Genomic DNA, 20,890 nt, shown 5'->3' with positions numbered 1-20,890 from the left:
AACATAAATATATTATCATAAAGTGTTATACTCACATATACACTATCTAAGAATCTAAGAAAAAACAGGGCAATAAAGAAAGGGCTATACTGTATATATACATACATATACATGTCTAAATTTGTGTGTAGATGTGTATTTATGTTTATATGTGTATATATGTATGTTTTTTTGCATTAAGGGATTTGTTAGAAAAAAATGTATCTTCCATGTTTCATTGAACTATAAAAACTAATATAATTATATACATTGTTATGATTTTAAATTGTTTGTTTTTCCATATAAGTATATTTAGTATAAAAAATAATAAAACCTTCCAGATTAGTGTTTGAACAAAGAAGAGCTACTTTCGGAAGAAATTTGAATGCTAAATCTTTTAACCTATCCAGGTTAAAAACATTCTGATTTTCATAATAAGTTATGCGTAAGCTCGCTGTGGAATAAAACTGATTGTCAAAACAAAACTGTATCATCTCTCCCTGTTTTCTCTTAATTATCTAGCATAGGGTACTTTCATTAACTATAATTTAAAGCAAACAGAAATTGGCACTCCTTTTCAGTGGTTTCTTAGAAACCAAATTTAAAGAATAATGACATTTTTGACCTGAAATTGTACAGCGGCATCATAATTAAATATGTACTTACTAGGTAACCAAGGAATACTTAGTCTACAGAACATTTCTCTCGATTGTAATTATCTACCTGACAATCTGAGATTAACCCTATGGTTACCAGAGTGCTTTGCATTCGCTTGCAGCCCATGGGTTAATAAATAATTTAAGTCATTCTCAAGAGCATATTTAATGTATGACATTGTCCAGGTGGGCTATTTTGTTGTGAACATAAAAGTATCCTTTATTAAAATTATTTATCCATATTATAAAATGCAGAAGGGGTCAAGTATGAAATATTTTGCAGCAGCAAATGCTCAAAGCTACACTAATTTAGGAAATGCTTCTACATTAAAGGGATAGTCTAGTCAAAATTAAACGTTCATGACACAGATAGAACATGCAATTTTAAGCAATTTTCTAATTTACTCCTATTATCAATTTTTCTTCGTTCTCTTGGTATCTTATTTGAAAAAGCAAGAATGTAAGCTTAGGAGCCGGACCATTTTTGGTTCAGCATCTGGGTAGAGCTTACTGATTTGCATCTAAATGTAGACACCGAACAGGAAGCACTACCCAGGTGCTGAACCAAAAATGGGCCGGCGCCTAAGCTTACATTCTTGCTTTTTCAAATAAAGATACCAAAAGAACAAAGAAAAAATAATAGGAATAAATTAGAAGGTTGCTTAAATTTGCATGCTCTGTCTGAATCATGAAAGAAAAATGATGTGGGTTTCATATCCCTTTAAAGGGACACAAAACTGATTTTTTTTTTAAGGTAAAGAGGTCTAATGCACCTTGATGCCATAAAAATAAAAAACTTTTTTCAGCAAAAACTTCCTGCTCTTTCTTTATTAAAAGTAGGTTGCACAAGATTCAATCAGGGGCCTCTGATTGTAAAATCCACATCGCACTTAATAAAAATATGCCAGAGCTTTTTGTAGCAAGAATATGAAACAGATTTATGGGGCTCTTAGATCTTTCTTGGCATTAAATTTTTATTTAACAAGTTAAATAAACGATTTCCCTCTTACCAAAGGATTTGTCCAGCAAACCCAAGAATAGTGATGTCGCGAACTTAAAAATTTCGGTTCGCGAACGGCGGACTCGAACTTCCGGTATTGTTCGCGAACCGGCGAACCATTGACTTCAATAGGCAGGCGAACTTTAAAACCTACAAGGACTCTTTCTGGCCACAATAGTGATGGAAAAGTTGTTTCAAGGGGACTAACACCGGGACTGTGGCATGCTGGAGGGGGATCCATGGCAAAACTCCCATGGAAAATTACATAGTTGATGCAGAGTCTGCTTTTAACCCATAAAGGGCCTAAATCACCTAACATTCCCAAATTGTTTGCAATAACGTGCTTTAAAACATCAGTTATGATGTTGTATCTATCAGGTAGTGTAAGTGTTACGGCCGCTTCACAGTGACAGAGCAAACTCCAAGTGTAACGCACCGCAAACAACCGCAAACAGTCCATTTGCACAACCACGAGATAGATAGATTTGATAGATAGATACATAGATTACATAGCTCAATCGATGCAATATACATATGATCAAACTGATGATTCAAAATCTAACAATTTTGATTTTTAAATATTAACAATACTGTTACAACAAATATGATTGGTGTAACTAGTTGGCAAGTGGGCCTGGCACACAGGCTGGCAGGCAGGAGGAAACTGCAATTCAATGGCACTAGGAGACTGAAGATTCACAGTCAAAAAAGTTATGATTTAAAAAAATTTCAATACTGTTACAAAAAATATGATTGGTGGCACTAGTTGGCTAGTGTGCCTGGCACACATGCTGGCAGGCAGGAGGAAACTGCAATTCAATGGCACGAGCAAACTGATGATTCACAATCTAGCAATTTTTTATTTTAAATATTAACAATACTGTGACAACAAATATGATAAGTGTAACTAGTTGGCAAGTGGGCCTGGCACACACGCTGGCAGGCAGGCAACTGCAATTAAATAACAATAGCAGAATGATGTAACAGTTTGTTTTTAAAAAAGTTACAAAAATGTTACAACAGATAGGAGTAATTGCACTCAGGATAGAACTAGGCACAGTATGTGCTGGCAGCCTGACACACAAGCTGGCACTAGTGGTGGCAGGCTGGCCTGTGAACTAATATTAAATAACACTCGAAGAGTGATGTAAACATTTTTTTTTACAAATTTTAATGTTATGTTACAACAGATAGGAGTCGTGGACTGGCACTGAGGATGGAAGTAGGCACAGTATATGCTGGCAGCCTGACACACAGGCAGGCACTAATGGCAGCCTGGCTGGCCTGGCAACTAAAATTTAATAACACTAGAAGAGGACTGATGTTAAAAAAATGTTTACATAAAATTTACACTAATGTTGTTACACCAGATATAAGTGGTGGAAAAAAAAAATATTAATCTGTGTAACACTATATGATGTGGGCCAGAAACACACAGGCCTGATGGAAAAAGAAATTAAATTACACTAGTAGCAAGATGATTTAAATTTTTTTTTTAACTTTAAAATAATGTAAAGCAGATATGAGTCGTGGCTGGTAGGTAGGGCAGCAATTTACCACAGTATGCTGTGTAAGTGAGAAACACACAGGCCTGATAGAAAATTAAATTAGATTACACTAGCAAAATAATTTAAAAGTTTTTGTTTTAAATTTAAAATAATGTTAAGCAGATATGCGTGGTAGCACTGGCTGGCTGCTACGTAGGGCAGCAATTAACAACAGTATTCTCTGTAAGTCAGATACACACAGGCCTGATAGAAAATAAAATTAGATTACACTAGTAAAATGATTTAAAGATTTTTTTTTTTTTAATTTAAAGAAAAAGGTTAAGCACATATGAGTCGTGGCTGATAGCCTTGGAAGGGCAGCAATTAAAAACAGTAGGCTCTGTAAGTCAGATACACACAGGCCTGATAGAAAATAAAATTAGATTACACTAGCAAAATGATTTAAAGTTTTTTTTTTTTTTATTTAAAGAAAAAGATTAAGCACATATGAGTTGTGGCTGCTAGCCTTGGTAAGGCAGCAATTAACCACAGTAGGCTCTGTAAGTCAGATACAAACAGGCCTGATAGAAAATAAAATTAGATTACACTAGCAACATGATTTAAAGTTTTTTTTGGGGGAATTTAAAAAAAAGGTTAAACACATATGTGTCGTGCCTGATAGACTAGGGAGGGCAGCAATTAAACACAGTATGCTCTGTAAGTCAGCAAAACACACAGGCCTGATAGAAAATGAAATTAGATTACACTAGCAAAATGATTTAAAATATATTTTTTTTAATTTAAAATAAAGTAAAGCAGATATAAGTGGTGGCTGGCACAGAGCAATTAAACAAAAGACTGAAAAAAACTGAAGTATATGCTGTTTTAGCCTGAGAGACACAGGCCTGATAGAAAATGAAAATAAATTAAACTAGCAAAATAATTTCCAATTTTTGTTGGTTAAATTTAAACTAATGTTGTTAGGCAGATATCAGTGGTGGCACTAATTACAGCATATGCTGTGAGCCTCACACACAGGCTGAAAGCCAGGCAAATGCAAATAAAAATACAAAGAAAAAAAAAACAAAAAAACGACTGAAGTTATAGCCCTAAAAAGAGCTTTTTCGCGTGCTGTCCTTGCAGCAGAGATGAGATGAGTCCTTCAGGACTGTAGTGGACACTAAATACACTAGCCTAGCTATCTATTTCCCTATAATGGCAGCAGCAGCATCACAAAAGCTCCTCTCACTAACAAAGCAAGGTCGTTATGAGTCTAAAATGGCTGCTGCCAAGAAGCTGGGAGGGCCTGTGAAGGAGTGTCTGATGCTGATTGGCTCTAATGTGTCAGAAGGCTGTGACATACAGGGTCAAAGTTTCCTCAATGATGACACATAGGGGGCGGATCGAACATCGCACATGTTCGCCCGCAGTGGCGAACGCGAACAAGATAAGTTCGCGGTGAACCGTTTTTGGGGGGGCGAACAGTTCGGGACATCACTACCCAAGAACTGAGTTTTGGCCTCTGCATCATCAATAGAGGTGCAACTGTATCCTACAAGGCTCTATACGCAATGGATCGATGTCTGTTTGCCCACACTGCTTGTGGACAGGCAGATAGCCTCGGGTTATACACAAACACAACAACAAAAAGTTTCTTAAAGGGACATGAAACCCACATTTTTTCTTTCATGATTCAGATAGATAATACAATTTTAAACAACAACTAATGGTTTCTAACTGAACGCATGGGTGAACCAATCACAATCGATATATATATATGCAGCCACCAATCAACAGCTAGAACCTAGGTTCTCTACTGCTCTTGAGGTTGCCTAGATAAACCTTTCAGCAAAGAATAACAAGAGAAGGAAGCAAATTAAACAATAGAAGTAAATTGGAAAGTTGTTTAAAATTGTATTCTCTATCTGAATAATGAAAGAACATTTTTGGGTTTCATGTCCCTTTAACGTGTGCTATGGAATAGTGCTTATTCATTCTTGTCTCATTTAAAATCATAGTCAACGCCAAAAAGCCAAACAGTTTTCCTGTGAAGAAGTGAGTTATATAGCTTAACTTACACTTAGGTTTCATCGTGTATGGGTCACCTCATTGGAACTACAGCTATATCCATCTAGACATTGCATCTCATTGGCCCATGTTTGTTTTTCCCATCACCCAATTTATTCAACTGGGAAAAAAAATAGCTTATGCTCGGATATAACATTCTTTAAAGGGACAGTCAACTCCAAAATTAAAAGATAGATAATAACTATTCTCCAGTTTTGCACAGCCAACATGGTTATATTAATACACGTTTTACCTCTGTGATTACCTTGTATCTAAGCCTCTTTTGACAGCCCCTTGATCACATGACTTTTTTATTTATTATCTATTGACTTGCATTTTAGCTAATTAGTGCTGTGTTGTGCACAACTCCGGGAGTTAACACAATTTTATCTATATGGCTCACATGAACTAGCAGTCTCCTATTAGGAAAAGCTAATAAAAAAGCATGTGATAAGAGGCTGTCTGGAGTGGCTTAGAAACAGGCACAAATTTAGAAGTTTAAACGTTATAAAGTATATTATATAACAATGTTGGTTGTGCAAAGCTGGGGAATGGGTAGTAAAGGCTAGACATGTGAGTTTCAATTCGGAATGAATCGAAATTCGGACGAATTTCTTAAATTCAGAGGATCAATTCGAATTTCCGAATTACATTAGTACCGAATCTACTGAATAAATCCGAATTAGTTCAGATTTATTTGTTACATTCGGATGGCCATGGATTACACTAGTATTGTTCAGTATATTAGGTTATATCACTCTGCTATGGGTTACACCTAATATACAGTACATAATACTAGTCTAATACACAGCACATCCCACCTAACACATACCGAAAAATGCAGAATTTCCGAATCGAAACAAACCGAATCCAGCCGAATTTATTCGAATCCGAATGAATCCGAAACGAATCTGAAACAAATTCATTCAAATTTTTCCGAATTTGAATTGATCCGAACCGAAATTTGAAAACATTCGAATCGATCCGAACCGAATTTTTCGGCCATGCACAAGTCTAGTAAAGGCATTATCTATCTTTTTAAACAATAACAATTTTGGTGTTGACTGTCCCTTTAACTTGCATGTGCCTATTACAAAAAAGAACTTGAAGTATATCACTCTGGTACAATCCAAATAAACAGTTGGGCCACAACAAATACAAAATCTACACTTTAATTCCAAATAATAAAGGCTGTTGAAAGAAATCACACCTTTTTTAATATGTACCAAGATCTGCTTAGGAGTTGTTAAAATACAAAACAAATATCCAATAAAGGACACTTAATATAACTTACCTTAAAAAAAGTCATTGTTGATCCATCTCTTACTGCCCCATATTCTATTTTTGTTTGTTTAGCTAAATCATCTGCTGAATCAATTGGGGATTCCATTCTTTCTACAGTAAGGAAGGCAGCCAGGTTTGCAGTGTAGGAAGATATAATGATCAAGGTAAAAAACCACCATATTCCTCCCACTATTCTGGTAGAAAGAGCTTTTGGCATTAGCTCTGATCCTGTTACAAGATAAAGACACATTAAAACATCTATATGCTACAGGAAAGTTATTTTTGTGAAGTATTCAGATAAAATACTTAGAAATATTTAGAAGCTTAGGCATCATCATTAGTTAATTAGTTGCACCTTGTTCTAGTTTTAGAATTCAATAATTACACGTATGCCCTAATTCACTAGAATAATTTGAGTTTAAAGGGACATAAAACCATAAATGTTTCTTTCATGATTTAGATAGAGCACACAATTTTAAACAACTTTCAAATTTGCTACATTCTCTTGGTATCCTTTGTTGAAGAAGCAGAAATGCCCTACAATGAGCTAGCTGAACACATCGGGTGAACCAAAAACAAGAGGCAAGTATTTGCATCCACCAAGCAGCTAGCCCCCAATAGTACATTGCTGCTCCTGAGCCTACTATAGGTATGCTTTTCAGGAAAGGATACCAAGAAAAGAAAGCAAATTAGATAAGAGAAGTAAATTGGAAAGTTGTCTAAACTTTCTTGCTCTACCTGAATTATGGACAATTTTTGGGGGGTTTTATGCCCCATGAATATATTGATAAAAGGACATAAAATCCCCAAAAATAATTTCATGTTTCAGATAGAGGATACAACTTTAAACAACTTTCCAATTGACGTCTATTATCTAATTTGGTTAGTTTTCTTGGCATTAATTTTTGAAAATAAATGTGAGCTAGCTGATGATTGGTGGCTGCACAAATTTGCCTATTTTCATTGGCTCAACAGATGTGTTCAGCTAACTCCCAGTAGTGGATTGATAGTCCTTCAACCAACAATTCCAAGAAAACAAAGAAAATTTGATAATATAGGTAAATTGGAAAGTTATTTTAAATTGCATGCTCTAACTGAATCATGAAATAAATATTCTGGGTTTCATTAAAGTCTACAGGGATTTTTGTAGATAAAGGATTGTGATCTGCCCCGTTATTTAATAAAATACGTATACATTTTTTTTTAAACTAACTTTTGGGAACAAGCCAATTATTGGCTCTCCGTATTCAGCGAGGTCTGGCGGACCTGATCCGCACTGTCAGATCAAGTCCGCCAGACTTTGATAAATAGAGGCCCAAGAATCATTCCAATACATTTTATAGAGTTATCATTTGGTAAATATATTTTCATATATATATTTATTCAACTGGTTAATGTAAAATAAACCAATAATTTAAAACATTACATGGTTTATATCACGAGAATCTGTATAATTTATGCCCAAAAACAATTTTAATGAAAATACATATTTAAGACCGTAATTGTCTTGTTGTCACACTTCTAAAGGATTATAGAAAACATTTTGTTGCACCTAAATTATATATCAGCAGTTGACAGTTTAAAAAAAAATTAATAATTTGTTAAATAATTTCGATTTCTTTTCTAGGATGGTGTCCCGTCCCTTAGATAAGCACAATGGGACTGTATCCCTGTCCTTAGATAAGCACAGTGGGTGTCTATAGCCAATAACAAGAATTAATATGGTAGTATTGGCTGTGTACAAGAATGTATTATCTATGAGTTAATTAAAATGTAAAAAATATACTTAATTATTGGGCTTTGGACTTTTTGAATGCTACATTACTTTTCTTTAATAGGAAATAGTAAATTAGAAATTATTTTAACTTGTCCCTTTTTAACACAGAAAACTGGCTGTAGATTGGTGTGAGTAAAGTGCTAATACATTTAAACTTCATTGTAATAATGAATATAAGGCAGATCAACAACAATAACATGCAACATTTTCTATCAGGAATCTGGGTCAGAGACAATACTTGCTGAAGTCTCTTTAGTGCCTTATATGGCAGACATGACAGCCAATCCTGATCCAGACTTTGCTCACGCTCTGTAGAAAAGAGAAAGTCTGATCATCACACTTAAGAATTTAAACAAATGGCTTCCAGTCAAACACAACACCAAGCTTCTGCAATGAGAAAGAGCATAACCATGGATGCAGATGATAGGAACTGTTCATCTTTTGTTTAAACTCTGTATGTTTAACCCTTTCAGCACTGGAGAGAACTACTGTTAACGTGAAACGCGTCAGTAGTCATTTCCAGTGTTGAATGGGAATTTGATGGTCAACTTACAATAACACATACCACACAATTTATGCATGGAAACATTTGATGTACAAATGTTTTTTTTTTGTATTCTTTAGCTTCTTGAAAGTAAAGCAGAGTCTGGTTGGGGCTGACTGTCATGTACCCAAGGTAGTGGTAACTAACAGACACTGCATCCCGCAGTTTGCTGTGGATGCTGGTAAACTCCAGACACAGGCTATTGTACAGACAGGGCAGAGGAAGAAGGGAGTCTAGAAGACAGGAAATCACAGCTAGATGCACAAGCCTGCATGATACTGTAAACCCTCACACTGCGTTTTATGTTTATCTGCTAGACAATATAGCTGATGCTAATTTTAATAATATATATGATGCAAAAAGATTGATCTTAAATTATGATCATATGTTTGTTTTTCAACAAAATACCCATATACAGTAGCAAAACTATATTGTATGTACAGCTTTGGCAAAAGTATACATTTACCATCATATTTGCAAGCCTTCAGAGGAAGTATACTGATGTCTGTGCATGTTACACACAAATGCACTCTTTTTGAGTTTCTGTCCTTTATAAATTATAAGTATTTATTTATTTAAAAAAGCAGGTTAAACTATATGTCAAATGTGTCTTTAATTTAGAAATGTAGATGTAGAAGACGTGATTGATAAGTCATGCTCTTTTATACACTTTGATTTTAGTTCAGTTGGATTGCTCTATTTTAGGTGTATCTTACAGACCTGAATAGACCTATTGACTGCTTTAGAAGCGAATGTTATTGCCTGGGAGGAAGTATCTACTTAGGCACTGAGAATTGCAAACAACTTTCTGCCCTTTAATTAAAGAAACACTGCAAATTTAATTCAGCCTCAGGGGAGTTTACTCTTGTGAAAAGAATATTCAATATATTTAATTAAGACTTCTATTTCAAGAATCAGAATTGCAGTTTATTTAGTAACCCCATGTATACAATGTTAACCCCTTTCTGAATGCAGGAAGAATGTACCGATAACATTTTCTTTTTTGGTTTATAACAGTTCTTCTGCAAAATAGATTTTGTTTGTTTATTTATGTTGCTGCGTTTGGTTGAAAAAGGACAAGAAATGGAGAATTTGGGTCTCTTGCATTTCATGAAGTCAAATATATCACATATGCAATATAAAAACTAAATTACACCAGTTATGTTTTGCTACTGTCCCAGGCAGCATGAGGTTTGCTCTTACTGTTGACAATGGTTATTCCTCCTGTTATTGTAAATGCACAGAATTCTGGGATTACAAGTCATTAAGCAATTTGAAAATAAAGGATATAATGATCTATGTTTGGATTACTGAACTTTACAACCCATGAAGGGCACAGTGCTCTGGAGACTGGGGGAGATTCATTAAAGCTTGGTTTGTAAGATGCGTCTTTGATGTGAGCTGAGTGGAAGAGGTTCATATATAAAATATTATGTTGAATGCCCTATAGCTCTTTAATGTTTGTTCATTATTTAAAGAACAAGCAAATGCTGCAATTCTGAAACACTCCTTCTACCATTTAAATATTTTTATAGAGTAATTGTTAACATTTAAATATTGTGTGTTATGTTCATATACTATTTGAATTAATTCCCCTAAATAACATTGAATAGGATTTATCATTCAAATATTACATTCATGAAAGGGAAAGTAACAATTGTTTGTTTGTTTTTTTCAAACATGAATGTTGAATGTTTAACAAATGTTAACATTAATTATTTTTAAAGAATATGCCAAAATATTCACTACATATTTTGTTGAAAGAAAGAGATCAATGATATTCAATATCTTACTCTTATAATGCAATTTTTATTCATGTTATATCTTATATTTTTTTATTTTACTTAAAAACAAAAATGGTTTATTTAACTTTGTATTCCTACACTGTTAAACTATTCAATACCAATTCTAAAATTAATAAAAACTCATTTCTGTAACAATGGAGAACAATAAATGAAACTGTATCTTTAAAATTATAATAGGAAGTTGACTCTGGGGCCGATTTATCATCGGTCTGTCCGACATGATCCGCCCATGTCCGACAGAAGAACTGTTATAAATACCTCAAAACAGAAAAGCGTTTGCTTGTGCAATGTCACCCCCTTTCAGATTCACAGTCAATCGGCCGCTAGCAGGAGTGTCAATCAACCTGATCGTTTTCGATCAGGTTGATTGCAGACCGCAACCTCAGAGCAGGCGGACCAGTTAAGGAGCAGCGGTCTTAAGACTGCTGCTTCATAACTGCTGTTTCCGGCGAGCTTGAAGGCTCGCGCGGAAACATTGGCATCAGGGGCCGTTCGGCCCTTGATATTTCGGCCCCAAAGTCTTTTTTTTTGCTGGTTACATTTTGACCAAATTGCAATAAAAATTTAACACTGAGCCATTTAGTAAAAACAATTTAAAAAAAAAAACTTATCAAGGTAAGAATTATACTATATGCGCTTCTGCAACTTCAGTGTAGCTATGGTAACTGAGGCCCATATTTTTGAGTCATAAAATCTAGAGTACAATGGTCATCACATGATAAAGTAGTAGATCATGCATTTAAAATCATGCACCTTAGACAGAATGCATCTCTACTCTCACCTAATTTAGCAAATGTATTTATTTTTTATTTTTTTATTTTGTCATTTACAGTCACAGGGCTTACAAGGCAAGTTTCCAGGTGTATGAAAGACATGTTCGTGTTTCACAGTAACATGTCAAAAGTTTTAATGCCTCTAATTGCTTCATGTCATTTTAAATCATGGTTTTAATTATTTTTAATGTTTTCTATTCAAAACAGTATATTAATTACCAATGAAAGAATAAGTTAACAGTTTACTTTTTCTGTTTTCAGCAGTGGAAATTAGATATAAGAATGAATTAATAAAAATATTGTCAAGAGACGTGCATATAAAATAAAGAAATTGACACATGTACAATACATTTTGTAAAGAAATTTACAATATTTATGTTTATTTTCTTTGGTCTATCTATTCATGTTTTAAGCACAATGGAAAATGACAAATATATATTTTAAATGACAGTGAAGTAACCATTCTGAGAACTACATATGATGTTCTGTAGTGTTTTTTTAATGTGTATCAGGGTTTACAGTATATAAAGAATATACAGATGATGGAGTTTACCAGCATAAGAACCCCCTCAGCAGACTGTGGGATGTGTGTGACAAAAAGTTGTAACCTGTATACCTTGCTGCATGAGAGCTCCAACTCCAAACCAGAAACTATTTAGCAAAGTAAAATTGTTTTCCACCACATCCGAGTCTGGGTTGCATGGGTGTGGATTATACCACTCATAAGGTGTGAACCTGTGATTGTTAACAGAAACAGATAAAAATATAATCCATCAGCAAACCTGCTAAATAATGCAAAAAGAGAAGAAAAGTCAGTGAATTTGTCTTAAGTATTAACAAACATGATTCATCTCTTCATTTAATAGCATTTATACACATTCTACAATGAACTACAAAGAATATAAAACATGACATTAAATATTTGAGCAAAACCTGATTCCTCCAGATAACACAGATAGAAGTGACTCATTTTTTTAAAATTGCAATCTATATGACAATTCCTGCAAACACAATTCAATTATTTTAATGTCATTGTGAGAAAACAGTAGAAACAGACAATTCATAGAAGCCCATTTATCAAGCTCCGAATGGAGCTTGAGGGCAGGCTCGCCAGAAACAGCAATTATGAAGCAGCAGTCTAAAGACCGCTGCTCCATAACTTGTCTGCCTGCTCTGAGCAGGTCAGACAGAGATCGCCACAATTCAACCCGGTCGAGTATGATCGGGTTGATTGGCACCCCCCTGATGGCAGCCGATTGGCCACGAATCTGCAGGGGGTAGTGTTGCACTAGCAGCTCACAAGAGCTGCTGGTCTGTCGGACCTGATCCGCACTGTCGGATCAGGTCCGACAGACCTTTAATAAATAGGCCTCATAGTACACAAAGATAACTCTTCTACAGAACCTTAAAAGGTCACTATACTGACATTTTTAATCCATATAAAAGAGCAGCGTCAAAACATGCAGATTGTTTTTTCTCTCGTTAAATATAAAGTTAAACTACTACAGCTAAAAGACATTTCGGCTGGTATAATACATGTATTATACCAGCCGAAATGTCTTTTAGAGTTGTTTTTTTACCAATTTTATTATTATATTTTATATGCTCACAAGTAAGTGTATCTATGAAGTCATATAGGATGATTTTTGCAACATAAAACATACGCCAAACCGGAAACAGTTCCCTTGGGGTACTTCCGGTTATGAGTGATCAATCCCTATATAAGGCCATCAGTCTATACTTCAAACCAGTCTTGATAAAGGCCTAGAGAGGGTTGAAACGCGTAGACCTGCACTGGTAAGCCTTATTTCAGTTGGAGGATTCATTTTTGATTGTTCTACACATTTGTTGTATCTTTTTTCCACAGGTTTTCCCTCACAGTATTTATAATTTGGCCCAGCACCCTGTCGGTATTGCCATCACTAGGGGCAGCCATCATCCGCATTGGACACATTTACAACATTTTATCCACAGTTTTTGGATATCACTCTTTTTGTTTTTTTGACTTTGTTTTTCTTCACTACACTTCTTCACAGGATCGACACCATCATTTGTGGACATTTTGGTCTTTTTTGAAATTTTGGACTTATTGTTGGACTGTTTTTAAGTTATTGTTCTGTTTATTTCTTCACCGTTATTTTATACAGCTACACACACTCAGACACGCTACCCTGGATTGTCACATTTGTTTTTATAGGTATCCATTGTTGCAGAATTTATCTAACTGTCTTAAATTTTAAATTTTAAATTTTTATGCCAATTTGTGTTAATTTTTATGCCATTCTTTGTTAATTTATGCGTGGATCCACTGCTGTTTGTTATTATTGTTTTACTCTCATTGTAACCATTGGGTATTAAATATCACTTATTTTAAATCTACCTTAGCCTCCATTGTCTGGCGCCTGGGTTATTCTTTCTCTATCCTTTAACTTAACGATAGTGATAGCTAGGTATCACTGCCCTGGGCATATAAGGTTTAGCTGGCGCTGGGGTATACTTCTGTTAAGAATACATTTAGAGATGCTTGTGTGGTTGCTGAGGGCTTCATTTTCAGCAGAGTTACGGTTGGGTGTTCCTCCTTTTATCATCAAGCGCTGACTACTAGCAACGAAGAAAAATAATAATTACAAGCACAGCACATTGGAAACAGACTTGTAATTTTTGTAATTGTATATCTGTTTTGTTACGCTAAAGTAGATGAGCTGAATAAACCATAAGGCGTCCCGAGCGGCTGGCCACTGACTTTCTGTGGAATTCAGAATTCATAAATACCCTATTGCCTCTGTTAATTCTCTCATCTCATTTTTGTGTCTCACTGTTTCAAATCTGAGGAAATTGTCTCATTTTTATTTTATTTTTTGTAACTGTTTTTATGCATATAGAGTGGACTGTTTTATAAAGGGTGTTTTTTCCATTCTAAATAATTTGTCCAGTAAGGTTCTGAAGACATTTTTGTGATACCAATGAGTTTTAATTTTTCTATGAGTTGAAGAGTTACAAGATAAATGCTGCTACATTGATTATAAAGGAGATTGACTGACAACTTGGACATGTAGTGAGGGAACAGCAGAAATCTTTATGAATTACGAAGTTTCACGTTGTCTTAACTGGGTTTAATTGAATTTAACCTAGAATTTTCTGAATTTTAAAGGTATATAAAACAGTGCTCCTTTAATAATAAAAAAAGGTTAATTCAAAGTAAAAAGAAACAGATTGTGTTAAAAAAATACCAAAAAGTTTTCTTGCTAAATGAGCACCAGATATCAGAGCAAACATTACAAAACTTAAGTTCTAATGTCACATGACTTTTCAGCCCCATTGGAAATAAAATGACTGCAACTAAAACAGATGTTTCCTAGAACTTTAGAGGAAAAGCTATGTATTTACCTTCCTGTAGAGAACACAGTCCTCATGTGGGGCAGTGACAGGAAGTAACCCTTACAAATTAAGTTAAGAAAGAAATAAAAGGTAAAAACCTTTTAAAATTATGAATACAATCATGAATAATGTATATTATAATTATTTCTATTAAGTATAACTAATGGTTAGTGCTCCACGTGCTAAACAGCATAAGCTGCTTTGGAGCCCATGTGGGGCAGGTTCACACATGTGACCCTGCCTCCCGATATATAAGAAGCAGCAGTCACCAGACCCCTCCTTCTTACAATCACCACCATCTCAGAGTTGGAAGAGAGAAATTACCCTGAACACGCTTGCTCAGGGTGATTGACAGGCCCTTCTCTCATGTGAGGGAAGGGGTCGGCATTAGACACTTACTTGTGTGTGCAATGGTACATATGGTAGTGGACGTACATGGTCCACTGTCCGTATGTCGTGAAGCCATGAAGACAGGTTCTCAACTTGAGAAACTTGTCCACATGGTATTTAGTACGTGGGGCCCATAGTGTGTTTTTTTTTTAGTACAATATTGAAACATACTGTTTTATATCACTTTAAATATCTAAATGCTGATTTAATAAATACTCTAATGGGCCGATTTATCAAGCTCCGTAAGGAACTTGATGCCCCTAAAGACCGCTGCTCCATAACTTGTCCGCCTTCTCTGAGGCCGCAGACAGAAATCAACCCGATCGAATACAATCAGACTGATTGACACCCCCCTGCTAGCGGCCAATCTGAAGGGGGTGGCATTGCACCAGTAGTTCACAAGAACTGCTTGTGCAATGATAAATGCAGACAGCGTATGCTGTCGGCATTTATCGATGTGTGACGGACATGATACGCTACATCGTGTACACTAGTATCAGTTCAGGGAGGCATATTACATCTACAAGGCCTATGAACAGATTTTTATATTGCATCCAGTAGTTAAGAATTTGGAAATACATTTTCAGGGTATCCCAACATTGACGTTTAATTATTAATCTCCTCATATCATCTACAATGGATATAAATGCATTAAACACAGTGTTATCCCTCATTCTTAGGGGAGGGAGACTGTTCTTGTTGGTAGCTCAAGAGAGTACTTTAAAATATATATGACCAATTTATTAAATACAGCTTTAGAATATGAAATATTTTTAGTTGAAAGAAAGATTTACCAACAATGTGTGTGGACAGCAGGTGTACTCTTTTAGCTGACATTTTCCTCTTTATTTTTGTGTATAATTATGAAAAACAATATATCTTGCTATTATTTGGTAGCAATATTTTTACAGAGGCTATACTGGTGACTCTTTCTTTAGATGAAAATGCTAACTTCAGTCTTTTAAATAAGGTTTCATTTATAAATAACAATGAGAGCATCACAATCTAATAAAATTGTGAACATTGCATTAAAAAAACATATAGGGGTTTATTTATTATAGCGCAAGCGGACATGATATGATGTAGCTTATCATGTCCGCTGCACTTTGATAAATGCCGCTAGCAGGGGGTGTCAATCAACCCAATCGTATTTGATCGGGTTTATTTCTATCTGCGGCCTTAGAGCAGGCGGACAAGTTATGGAGCGGCGGACTTTAAGAAACAGATTGTGTTAAAAAAGTACAGTGCATTTCTGAAGATTTATATGTATGTATATATATATATATATTATATATATATATATATATGTAAATGTATTTATATGTGTTTAAAGACATATATAAACATATAAACAGTAAATATATATGTGTGTGTGTATATATATATATATATATATATATATATCTCCAATATAAATAACTGCACTCTCAGGTTTTTGGTGAATGTGAGAACAGCAAAGTCTCTTTTTTATTGTAACATTTTCAAGTCCCCGTCATCAGCATAACAAACGTGTCAAATACAGCTTATATTTATACCAACATATAAATTGCATCAATGAAAAATACCTGTGTACCTCTAGTGCCCCAGAATAAACCGCCAAACACTCGTGTATGGAGCGCAATTTGCGTTCCAGTGATTTGCAACCGGAAGTGTCTCATATCACATGACTTAAGGTCTATAATATTTTACATTATCCGTGTAAATTATATTCGATTCTCAGATCACAATCTTTTTTATGTGTGAAATGTGTGTAATAAAGTTTTTTTTATCCCTGTGACTTTCTTCAAGTGTTGTTGCTAGCCTAATGTTCAGTCTTTTTATCTCTCATCGAAAGCTTTTGTTTTAGACTTATTACGTATATGCAGCTACTTTATCTCTGCATTAACTTATCAATCTATGATGTGCATAGTGTATATTGTGAATATTTGTGGGTTATTGCTCTGTGCATACTAGTATGGCCTCCTATACAAATGCATGTACCGGCTATTTTATGACCAGTTGTTTATCTGGGGGTTGTCTTGGTAACCCTGTTACGCCATATATAAGGAGTCTAAGATCTTCCGCTCCCTGCTTTATATTATTTATTGAGGCATAGTGTTTACTGTCTGTTATACCGGTTACCTATTGTTGTCCCCTATCCTGAAAGTTTACCAAACTATGTCTTGCATAAATTGTTACTATCCCCACTATATACATATTTGTTTCTACTGCACATTGAGTAATTATCACAAGTCAATCTTGATCAACTTGTTCTAATTACTGATCATGTGTGCCCAGAGATAAAATAATAAAATAACTTTAAACACAATATTAAATATTTACATATATGCTATCTGCATATAATTGTTGAATCAAATTTTGCTATCTGTACTTAATATATATAGAGATACCATCATGATATTGGTTAATTATCACCATTTTCTGTATGTTCGATAGTTTTTATGATCCTTGTATATTTTTCAAAAGTTAACTCATGTGAGGGTTCTCCAGAATTTTCACATCTAAGGGTTAGCTTTTCTTCTAAACTCCTGTGTATCAGATCTTTGTTACTTTGCACTCCATTCTTGTATTCCTTAGGCTGTGTTTTATTTCGTTCCTTCCTTCTTATATTTGGATAGTGTCCATGTTTGTAGTTTCTTTCTATTCATGTTGGCTACTGTCTATGTAGGTTTTGGGAGGGGATGTATGTTGGTAACTTGCCTGGTATGTGTCTTATCCAATGAGTAGTGGAAGTCACTATCGTGTCTCCCCTTACTCAGATCATCGGAGTATGACTGGGGAACTGCCCCCCATGGGGCCTGTGTCCCTATCCCTCCGTGATGTGGTGCACAATACCATAATGGCGTACCCTAGTTTGTATCTCCTACCTATATCAGTGCCTTGAAGTCTGGTGCCGAGTTAAGCCCCCCTGGATGTATCATTCCTAATCTGTACATCCATTCTGCCTCTCTCCTGAGTAGGGCTTTATTGCTATCTCCTCCTCTTTCCAGCTGGGGGATATGATCAATTAGAATGTATCTTATGCTGGATACCTGATGTTGTCTTTGTGCACAGTGTCTGGCTACAGGTTGGTCAGACTCCCCTGTATCAAGTGCCACTCGTATTGCCCGCCTATGGTTGGCCATCCTTTCACGTAATGTGCCACTGGTCTTTCCAATGTAGAACCGGGCACATGGGCAAAAGAGTAGGTAGATTACATGTGTTGTGTTACACGATAAGGAATGCTTAATGTGGTACACTTGATTGGTGTGCGGATGATGGAATGTTTTGGTGGTTATCAGGCCGTTACACGTGGTACAGCCTAAGCATCTGTATGAGCCTTTAATGTTGATCTTTTCTTTGTTCAGGTAGCATCTTTTAGGATCTGTTTTTACCAGGAGATCTCTTAGATTGGTGCCCCTCCGGTATGCAATCATGGGTGTAAGGTTGTGTGCAAATCTTAATTTGGGATCTGATTGTACCACTGGCCAATGTCTTCTCAGGATGTTGCCAGCCTCAGTGGTGTTGGGTGAAAATGTAGTCACCATTATGAGCCTGTTTGATGGTTCTGTTGTATTTTCTTTCGGCTAGATTTAGAGTTTTGTCCGTAACGACCCGAAAAGCTAACGCTGGCTTTTTTCTGGCCGCACCATAAAAATAACTCTGGTATTGAGAGTCCACATAAAGGCTGCGTTAGGCTCCAAAAAAGGAGCGTAGAGCATATTTAACGCAGCTTCAACTCTCGATACCAGAGTTGCTTACGGACGCGGCCAGCCTCAAAAACGTGCTCGTGCACGATTCCCCCATAGGAAACAATGGGGCTGTTTGAGCTGAAAAAAAACCTAACACCTGCAAAAAAGCCGCGTTCAGCTCCTAACGCAGCCCCATTGTTTGCTATGCGGAAACACCTACGTCTGCACCTAACACTCTAACATGTACCCCGAGTCTAAACACCCCTAACCTTACACTTATTAACCCCTAATCTGCCGACCCCGCTATCGCTGACCCCTGCATATTATTATTAACCCCTAATCTGCCGCTCCGTAAACCGCCGCTACTTACATTATCCCTATGTACCCCTAATCTGCTGCCCTAACATCGCCGACCCCTATATTATATTTATTAACCCCTAATCTGCCCCCCACAACGTCGCCTCCACCTGCCTACACTTATTAACCCCTAATCTGCTGAGCGGACCTGAGCGCTACTATAATAAAGTTATTAACCCCTAATCCGCCTCACTAACCCTATAATAAATAGTATTAACCCCTAATCTGCCCTCCCTAACATCGCCGACACCTAACTTCAATTATTAACCCCTAATCTGCCGACTGGAGCTCACCGCTATTCTAATAAATGTATTAACCCCTAAAGCTAAGTCTAACCCTAACACTAACACCCCCCTAAATTAAATATAATTTACATCTAACGAAATTAATTATCTCTTATTAAATAAATTATTCCTATTTAAAGCTAAATACTTACCTGTAAAATAAATCCTAATATAGCTACACTATAAATGATAATTATATTATAGCTATTTTAGGATTAATATTTATTTTACAGGTAACTTTGTAATTATTTTAACCAGGTACAATAGCTATTAAATAGTTAAGAACTATTTAATAGTTACCTAGTTAAAATAATAACAAAATTACCTGTAAAATAAATCCTAACCTAAGTTGCAATTAAACCTAACACTACACTATCATTAAATTAATTAAATAAAATATCTACAATTACCTACAATTAAACCTAACACTACACTATCAATACATTAATTAAATACAATATCTACAAATAACTACAAGGAAATAAACTAACTAAAGTACAAAAAATAAAAAAGAACTAAGTTACAAAAAATAAAAAAATATTTACAAACATAAGGAAAATCTTACAACAATTTTAAACTAATTACACCTACTCTAAGCCCCCTAATAAAATAACAAAGCCCCCCAAAACAAAAAAATGCCCTACCCTATTCTAAATTACTAAAGTTCAAAGCTCTTTTACCTTACCAGCCCTGAACAGGGCCCTTTGCGGGCATGCCCCAAGAAGTTCAGCTCTTTTGCCTGTAAAAAAAAACATACAATACCCCCCCCAACATTACAACCCACCACCCACATACCCCTAATCTAACCCAAATCCCCCTTTAATAAACCTAACACTAAGCCCCTGAAGATCATCCTACCTTGTATTCACCTCACCGGGTATCACACCGATCCGTCCTGGCTCCGATATCTTCATCCAACCCAAGCAGGAGCTAGACATCCACTGAAGAAGTCCAGAAGAGGCTCCAAAGTCTTCATCCTATCCGGGAAGAAGAGTAGATCCGGACCGGCAACCATCATCTTCCAAGCAGCATCTTCTATCTTCATCCGATGAGGACTGGCTCCATCCTGAAGACCTCCACCGCGGACCCATCTTCATCTGGCGACGTCCAACTGAAGAATGACGGTTCCTTTAAGGGACGTCATCCAAGATGGCGTCCCTCGAATTCCGATTGGCTGATAGGATTCTATCAGCCAATCGGAATTAAGGTAGGAATATTCTGATTGGCTGATGGAATCAGCCAATCAGAATCAAGTTCAATCCGATTGGCTGATCCAATCTCGCATTCTATTGGCTGTTCCGATCAGGTCTTCAGGATGGAGCCGATCCTCATCGGATGAAGATAGAAGATGCCGCTTGGAAGATGATGGTTGCTGGTCCGGATCTACTCTTCTTCCCGGATAGGATGAAAACTTTGGAGCCTCTTCTGGACCTCTTCA

At 35.9% G+C, this 20,890-nt stretch overlaps 1 protein-coding gene across 1 annotated transcript in view; it reads right to left on the bottom strand.

Annotated features, from left to right (window-relative positions):
• The window catches only part of GRIK1 (glutamate ionotropic receptor kainate type subunit 1), an 847,144-nt gene that overhangs the window by 90,255 nt on the left and 735,999 nt on the right, over positions 1–20,890 (bottom strand). Inside the window, exons 14-15 of the mRNA XM_053705180.1 lie at positions 11,989–12,107; positions 6,484–6,701 (exon numbers count right to left, since the gene is read on the bottom strand). Coding sequence (XP_053561155.1) covers positions 6,484–6,701; positions 11,989–12,107 — 337 coding nt within the window. The remainder of the gene's footprint in view (positions 1–6,483; positions 6,702–11,988; positions 12,108–20,890) is intronic.

This window comes from Bombina bombina, chromosome 3 (assembly GCF_027579735.1).
Source record: "Bombina bombina isolate aBomBom1 chromosome 3, aBomBom1.pri, whole genome shotgun sequence".
NCBI lineage: Eukaryota > Metazoa > Chordata > Amphibia > Anura > Bombinatoridae > Bombina > Bombina bombina.
Note: the sequence above shows the minus strand (reverse complement) of the source record. Positions and strands in the feature narration are given on the sequence as shown.